Source organism: Opisthocomus hoazin, chromosome Z (genome assembly GCF_030867145.1).
Source record: "Opisthocomus hoazin isolate bOpiHoa1 chromosome Z, bOpiHoa1.hap1, whole genome shotgun sequence".
Taxonomy (NCBI): domain Eukaryota; kingdom Metazoa; phylum Chordata; class Aves; order Opisthocomiformes; family Opisthocomidae; genus Opisthocomus; species Opisthocomus hoazin.
In genome coordinates, this window is record NC_134454.1 from 16,730,381 (window position 1) to 16,739,121 (window position 8,741).

An 8,741-nucleotide genomic window follows, 5' to 3' on the forward strand; every position below is an offset into this window, starting at 1 on the left:
TGATGGAAGTCCCCTTTGGACAGGGATATGCATAGGGCATATGAAGTAAGCTGGACTGCAAGCTATTGGAAGCATTTCTCACTGCAAATGGTGAGGCACGCTGAGGCTGTTCATTGTGGCTGAATTCGGAAGCAATTGGATAAAGCAGACTAAACTACAATTCATGTACTGTAGCACCCAGCAGGAAAGAGGAGAGAAATTCTCACACAAAACTTCTAGGGTATTAGTAAAGTGGTGTCAGCCCCCTTCATAGTGAATGTGTAACACGTTGTACATGTACTCCATCAGCACATTTACTGCCATTTTGATACCAATGACCTTCACACAACTTACTGTGTAGAGTCACAGAAGACACACTGCAGGCTGTGCATGTTACTGACGTGTCTTACTGTGTGTCATACTGATCAAAAGAACAGTATGGAAAGGAGCGTTAATGGCAAAACACAGTGGAACCAGTGAAGTAAAGGAACATTCATCTCTCTCCAAATTGTTTGTGGCAACTTGCTTATATTCTGAAAAAACCAACCTTGTGACATGTAGTAGTTCAGTTCTGCTACCTATGAGATGGCACTCAGCCAGTTGGCACTTTGCTGAAAGATGTGGGTCAATGTCTTGTCTTAGTTCATGACGAAAAAAGCAGTCATGGCATATTTCCTGAGCAATATATTGCCCTGCATGCTTCATGGATGGCATCATTAGAATGCTGCAAAGCCTAGATCTTGTCATTTATAACGAAAGTACCAAATCCCATGGCAGTGAAATCCATTTTTCTGTGTTTATAACTGTCATTGAATATATTGGCCAGCTAGGTAGGAAAAGATAAATACAAATACTGCTTGTTCTGCCCTGGTGGATCGGCTTAGCTTGATTTGTCATCCTCTGCTTGTAAATGTCCAAAGGAAATCTTGGGTAACATCCCTGTGTGATATCTCTGTATACAGATTACATGGACAAAAAATTCAGTCCGGGTGTACCGGTATGTTTAATACAGCAGAGAGATTACCTGCATCTAATGAACAATGTGCATGCATGTATGTAATTATTGCATTTGTGTATCATAATGGAACATACATGGATACCTCTGTGAATCAGATATGCATGCATGTATGCAGACATTCATGATATATCTAAATATGGTGATCGTTTTGCTGAGAGAAACCTTTAGTCATCTGACAGTCTCTGCAGAGCAGCAGTATAGTATCTTAAGTATGTAAGAAAATGAAAACACAGCTTCTTTGAGGATAAATTGAGTCTTCCAGAAGATGAAATAGTGCTCAGCCTTTCCAGGAGCTTAGGAAAGAATTGTTCTTACCCTGAGGAGAGGAAGGTTAAAGTGAGGGACACAAGATAGTGTGACAGAATGAATCATGCTATCAGTTCTCTCACAGTCTTTACATCAGATGGGGTTGTGAATAATAACCTATTCTGCTGAGCCGGATAGACTTACTGTTTTGCCTCTTTTAGAACTAGGAGCTATATTAGTCTGGGGAAAAACAAAATATGTATATATGTCTTGCATAGAAAGGCCACATAGAGTGAATACCAAATCCCAGGTGCAAGCCACTGAGCAGTAAAGTGGTTGCCAGTGTTTCGGGTGCTCATAATTAAGCTGTAAAGACAACACACCTTTTGGAAGATGGTAGGTATGTGCTTATCTCTTTTAACATGACTGCTTGGATTAGTCTGAACTAACCCTCAGTCTTACAGAAGTGCATTGGGTGTTTCTGAGGAGTATAATTTCAACGCAGAAATAAACTTCCTTAAACAAAGTTCACATTCCCCATCCGAAAATCTTCAGAGAGAGAACCTGAATGTATGGATCCTTTCTTGTGTCCACACAGAAACCCCACCGCAACAAAACAGTCTTTACAGTTGATGTTACAAGTTGTTACACAGTTTTTCTGTTATTCTGCTGTTTTCAAAAGATTGGTAAATATTAATGCCAGATCACAGATGGAAAAAACAAATACTGTATTTAATTGATTTACACATTACAGTGCAGCAAATGAGCTGCCAAGCCAAGATTAGAGTCGAGAACGCTTTTGACTCCCATTCCCATGACTTTGTATTTAGTAAACATACTTCTCCGTACTGCATTTTTTTCCTGTTTTTTTTTTATAATTTATAATATTTAGCTAATGTCAATGTTACTGGCCAATGCAGAATTTTTTCTTTTTTTTTTTTTTTTAAACAAACATTTGATATAAATCCTGCATTTGATTATTGCTAGGGTTGAGGTTAACATATGTAACAGTATGACATTCACAGAGCTGGTGGTCAGTAGTCCTTATCTAAATTGTTTAAAAATCTCATTCTTTTGTGTTCAATATATTTTTTCTGAAGATTGGTCAAAATCACAAGGCTTGAGATTTTTCTAAAGTTTAGGAGATCTGGACGCAGGGTATTGACTCACGTTATAGGGATGGGCTCCAAAGGGGAGGTGTGGATCCCTATTGTTTTTGCCAATCTTTTGATCTGGACTACCAAAAGATGTTTTGTTCTAATGTTGGAACAACTCTGTACATTCACGCTGATTAGAAGATGAATACACGTGACCAACACTTTCATCAATACAGATCTAATCTCTGATCTATTATGCATGGCTGACACCTCAGCTATAGCTCCAGAGTCTTCATTTGCTGCTGAAATCAGGTCTGCTCTGTGTCAGGAATAACATGCTGCCATGGTGATAAACTGTGAGCTCCGCTGTCTGAAATGTTAATAACCCTATTTATTAATGGATTCTGGCAAATTTGTGCCAGATGGTGCCAATTATAGTGAGGTGATGACAAAGGTGTATTAAAACTTAGGCATATAGTCAGTTTTTTGTCCTCAGGCATGAATAATTAGGATGAACAAGAGCAATCCTTAATATAGTAAAGTTTCTCTGTGGATGCATCTTCATATATGGAAATATGCTCTAAGTAAATAGGAACGTGTTGAAAATAGTACCTAAAAACACAGAGCTTGCATTTCTTTTTCCTAAAAGCATTTTCTCTGATTTTTCATGTGGCTCATTTTGGATCAGTGTATCATGACTGTGAAATGATACATGACTGTATCATGACACATGAAAAGCAAGTTCAGTGAGAGCTCAGTCCAGCTACTAGCTCATTGTGTACATTCTTAGTATTAGATTTTCTAGTATTTGCAGCCTGCTATTCCATCTTTGCTATTGATAGAGGTATAGTTTCACAGCAGGGCTTTATGATCATATTATCCTTCCTACTGAAACAGCAGATGAGTAAACTGGATTTCTAGAAGGCCTGCCCTGCCACTCGCTACTTGGCAGGCAGGTTGATTATTGAGAAATCTGAGGCAAAGTACTCTGTTCTTTGTAAGGGCTAATCACATTGCTATCAGAGCATATATGGTAGCTTATTGTGTAGTGGTTATCTAGTGGAAAATAAAAAAGGAGGTAAATCTGTCTGCCCCGTGTTCCAGGTCAGACAGAGAAAAGAGGCCAAACTTTCTATTGCCTAAATTAGAAGTAAACATCACCTACTTGTGTTAAACCCTCCATATGCCACTGTATGTACTCATGTTCCATGCCTAATCAGAAAATGAGATCGAGAGGCATGCAAAACAATATGTGGATGTTGTTGTAAAAACAAGTTCTAAGTGATTAGTTTTAGGTAAGAGCCATTGACAGCTCTAATTAAAGCTGAGTATTTCTGATTCCTTATCCTCTGTTCAAACTGTTGGGCATTATCTCTCTGACATTTGAGCTGGAAGAAAGGATGTTATGCAGCTATAATATTAAGAGGCCTTAATAACATTTCAAAACCGGAAAAATGAGGCCAGCAGACTTATTTATACTTGTGACCCAATTAGTGATATGAGCTGTCACCCCACATAAAGAATTTATGCACAGCTACAAAGAAATATAATTCAGTCACACAAAAAATATGTAGAGGTTCTCCCTCCAAATCACTCTTCAGGATGGCTGGGCACTGAGCAGATACAAAGAACAGTGCTTGGTAAAGAATTTTCAAGTTGGTTAAGCAGGAATAAATGTCTAAAGCTATATTAAACAGCTTTTTTAAAGCTATGCTATTCATAATAGATTGACATAAACACTAAGGATGTTTACTCGTCTTTCTCCAGCACTAGATGGGGAAGGATATATAACCCTCTGATGCTGCCTTCCCTCATTTATTTATACTGTCTAAAATGCGCATGATTTATCCAGAACACTTTGTTACAATGAATTCCTCCTCAATGTGAGTCCGCAATCCCAAGTCCACCCTTCCAAAGGAGGAAAACAGATACCCCGTTAAAAATTGTTTGCGATTGTTCTATCAGCAAACCCTTTAGCAGTATTCATTCATGCAAACATTCAACTTCCATGAATATGCCTTGTGACTGTGGTAGCATTTCTTTTGAAACATAATTTAATAAGCACTGTAAAGTTTCATATAGGCCAAACACACATGAAAATATTTTGTTCAATTCCCTGTTCTAACAAAGCTTACATTTGTTTTGTACAGAGACCCACTCAAATGTCATAGGTAGTATTGATTGACCTTGCAAAGGTCATTTAGGACTGGAGTTGGTTAGTGTACGGTGGTATATGCATTCAAAGCCTTACTTAAGTGTAATAGATAAGGAAAGAGAGAACATCACCCTCCCGTCCTCCCTTACAAATTTCTGCTTTACAGTAGCAGTCCCTTTCCCAGTGTAATCACTAACAGAAGTGAAATTATCATCTCTACATGCATTGCCTTCTCATATTAAGCTTCCTCATCAGGCTATTTTCACAGGTCTGTTTGCCCCAGTGCCCTCCTGTGTTGCTGCCCTGTCCGCCCCAGCATCAAATACACACAGAACACACAAACGTATCGGGATTTACCGTTTAAATACTGATCCAAAACTTTCTGTAGGGCTGACTGGAGTGTTGTTGCTTGACTTTCGGAAGCTGTTGTGACTTTCAGAATAAAAAACAGAGTCATCCAAGGAATTCCCTTTTCTCATCATTTTAATGGAGTTAACTGCAGAGTTAGGTAAGTTCAGTGCTAGAGCGATCCTTCAGACGCACAGCCTTTCACTGCTGTAGGAAGTGCAGTCGTCCTGTGACTCCGGCTCAGGCTAGCTTTTAAAATCAGTTAATGAGTAACATACTGATGTGACATCATAAGGTGGTTTTCTTTTTTTATCCACAGCGCTTCATAGGTTTACATGGAAACAAAACTCATGAAGTCTAGGTTCACTGTGTCTTTGGAATGTCATTATTAATAGCAATAATTTGTTTTGATGAATTTAGAAAAGGAAGGAATGTAAACAAGAACTCTAATTCAAATCTTGTTTCCCTGACAGGTTTGTGCAAAAAACTGTAACATCGTCTGCATCTGTCAGAAATTGTTCTTTGTGAATTAGATACCTGTCTCTAATTACCCAAGTTTGGATAACATAATTGTGTATCTTTCAGAAATGACTATATCCACCAGTTCTGACATGTCAAAATTATTATAATGCTCTTCTCCAGTGCCAAATTGGTGAACATGCGTGAATGTAGCTGCTAGAAAGTGGAGTCATTGCTTAAATACAAGTTCAGCTTAAGTACAGATAATCTTTTCATTCTCAATGCACCACAACCCAACTGAACAAAACCAGTTTGTCTAATCACTTTTTCCATAGGAACTGGCAAACTTTAACTACAAACGTATACAGTTTTCTGTTTGTTGAAGATTACTGTAATGATGAGGTTAGTCAAGGAAGTGATAAGCGATGTTTCTTTAGATTGCAAGTCCTCTTATAGCACCGAATTAGCACCCAAGGCTTCCAGAAATTCTGTTAAACGTCATTTAGGGCCTCCATGGTAATAAGGATTTGTCTATGAGGCTGAACAGATGTGGAATGTAGTGCTCTTTCTATTCTCAACATCTATAGATAGAATGTGAAACAATACAAATGCTTTTGTGCTGTTCCTAGGATTACATGTAACCTCAGAGCTATCTAGTCAACCTATAATGTCCTTCTCCATGTTTTTTTTTTTGTTTGTTTGTTTCTGGTTTCTTTGTATGACTCAATACCTGGTCTTTGCTTTTTTAAATATGAAATTTATTTTGTGATCAGTATTAAGCAGACCGTAATGAAATCTATAAATGTCATAAGCAACAGGAGAAAGAGTGACTATTAAAACACAGGATTAACATAACAGCTAAGAAGCAAACATAGAGACAAAACAGCAGTATTCTTGAAAGTGGAAATTCTGAATAAATGTGAGAAGGCTTGAAAGAAGAAAGGCAGAAAAGGGATGAAATACACTCTTCATCATCTTAGGTATTCCTTCTGAAATGAAAAAACTAAACATTTAGGAGGACTATTTAAGCTACTTGGGAATTGAGTTGGATTTCTTGTTTTTCCCAAGTTAAATGTTCTGAATTAATGCCTCCTTCAGCAACTATGCTATACATCTTTGTTTCATGCTGTCTAGGCCTTTTTGTTACTCTGATTCTGCTTGATCTTGCATGATTGTAGACCACAAACACAGGGCTGGACAGATAGGCAAAGTCTCTGTACTTTATTCCTCCTCCATAAAACATGCAATATAACCTTCAACAAATACAGTAAACAAAAGCTATTTTCCTCCTCTAGTCACAAGGAAAAATGGCCTTGGGTCTGTTGTGTTGTTCACATCTATCCACTTCGGATAGGAAGTCTTTATTCTTTTTAAAGAAACAAACATCCTTAAAACTGATTAGAAAAACCTAAGTGACATAGTGAGTTTGTAAATAATGAATACGAAATATTTATCTTTGACAACAATCTATTTGTGTAGTAAAATGTAGTGAAAAACCTTCATTAGAAGTCAGAATGGCAACTGTGTTCCTGCTGTGTGTTAAGGAGCAAGTACAGAGAGAGGGCAATTGAATTTTTCCCTGAATGGTTAATTGCAGGAACATTCTTAGCAAGGAGCAACCATGACATGATTTCCTTCCTTCAGGTTTCTGCATCTTTGCTGTTGTCCAGAAAACAGTCGTTTTATAGAACACCATGCCCTCCACTAAGATACAGTATTCCATCATACGCTGCCACAGGGCAAGTCTGTGCTTGACAGTCTGCAATTGCATGAGCACCTTGCGTACGCCTGTGCTGGAGGGCTGCTAGGTTTGCCCATGCTGGTGCTGTACTAACCAGGTCAGGTACTCAGCTGGCAAGTTAAATGTTCTTGTGGCTACAAAGCTGGTGTTACTGAGCTAGTTTAGGACTAGCTCAGGTCTGACTACGTAGAATCAATTAGGTTGGAGAAGACCTTTAAGATTGTCAAGTCCAACGGTAAACCTAACATTGCCAAGTCCACCACATGAACTTTGTTGCAGTGACACTGGCATGATGTCTGGCCATGTGAAGCAAAACAGGCTTGTGTGACAGTGCCGTTAGACTCTCACTGCTGCTGCTTATTAAGAGGGCTTACCTTTCTTGAGTGTTGCAGCAGCAGCTGCCTGGAGTGATGGAAAGAACAGCAGGCCTACAAGATGCATTGGGGGGAGCAGAGAGGTGCAGTGGTGGTGGTGATGTCATTATAAGCCTATGCCTATTGTAGGCATTGTATGTCTATAATAAGGAGCTTTTCTCTCCTTTGTATCAGGCTCAGACAAAATAAGTTTACTACTGATTTCTAGTGCCTCTGCACAACTGTGATCTTGAGATGTTTTGGAGGTGGTATTGGTGCTGGAAAAGAATGAGATTGTAGTTTGCAGGTAGGATCCCAGAAAAGCTGACCTGATCGTGCCTGTATGAAATTAAGACTTGAATTCATGCCATTTTTATTGGCAGGGGATCTAAGCTATATGGTCAACCTCGAGATTGCCCTATTTTGATGCAAGAGTATGCAAACCTTGCAGTTTATAATCACTTTGCAAATATTTTAAGCAGTCTGTCACTCTTCATCTTTCTGATTCCTGGTATCCATAAAATTTTCCAGGGGAGGTTTAGATACCTACAGAAATTTCAGCTATAGAGAGATGTGGCAGATACAGTACTTATGTTTCTTAGCTGATCTGTTAGCAGTAGTTGACAGACACCAATATCTTTTCTCTTTCTGATGCAGTAGATCAGGTGTGGGGAGAAGTTGATACTCCTGATGGTGTGTCTATCTGCTGTACACGGACTTCTCCCCAGAGAATTGTTCTTCATGTTCCAAAGAAATCGGTATCTTAGTGGCTTGTAAGCTTGAATGCATTTTTTTGACTCTGTCTCTTGCTGTCCCATATAATGAAAACAGCTTTCCCTCTTTATTTCTTGTTTCTCTTTCTGTAATCTACTTTCCTTCAACTCCATATGCATATTTAGCCAAGTGTTTCCTTATTTTTCTCAATTATCAAACTATGCCCTTTAATTCTGGCCTTTGTCACTGACACTCTGTTATCACTTACCTGCTAGACTGTATCTTGCGGAATCTAGCACTATTGCAGTTGTTTCTGATAGGAGAGAGAGGGAAAAAAAAGTTGTTGGTGTCCTTGAACCTCATACAATTTTATTCTCAGTCTGCAACAGCCGCCACTGAAAGGTTAGAATTTGTCCTGAAAAAATTACAGTTCTCTTTTCTTCTTTTATCCTCATGACTGCTGTGAATTTTTTTTCAAAGTGAGTTACTTGAGGAAAACAAATGGTAATTTATTTTTGCTTTCTCAGTTCCTGAAGTATTTCTTCAGAGGAAGTAGATACCAGGAAATAGATTAGCAATGCCAATTGTGTCACACCTATTTCAAGTTCCTACATCTTTACTAAAATTATGT

At 38.5% G+C, this 8,741-nt stretch overlaps 1 protein-coding gene across 2 annotated transcripts in view; it reads right to left on the bottom strand.

Moving 5' to 3' along the window:
• The window catches only part of GRAMD2B (GRAM domain containing 2B), a 43,820-nt gene extending 38,843 nt beyond the window's left edge, over positions 1 to 4,977 (bottom strand). For both annotated transcript variants that reach the window (XM_075411189.1, XM_009932202.2), the window contains exon 1: positions 4,853 to 4,977. In XM_075411189.1, the coding sequence (XP_075267304.1) occupies positions 4,853 to 4,977 (125 nt within the window). The remainder of the gene's footprint in view (positions 1 to 4,852) is intronic.
• Between the last annotated feature and the right edge of the window lie 3,764 nt (positions 4,978 to 8,741).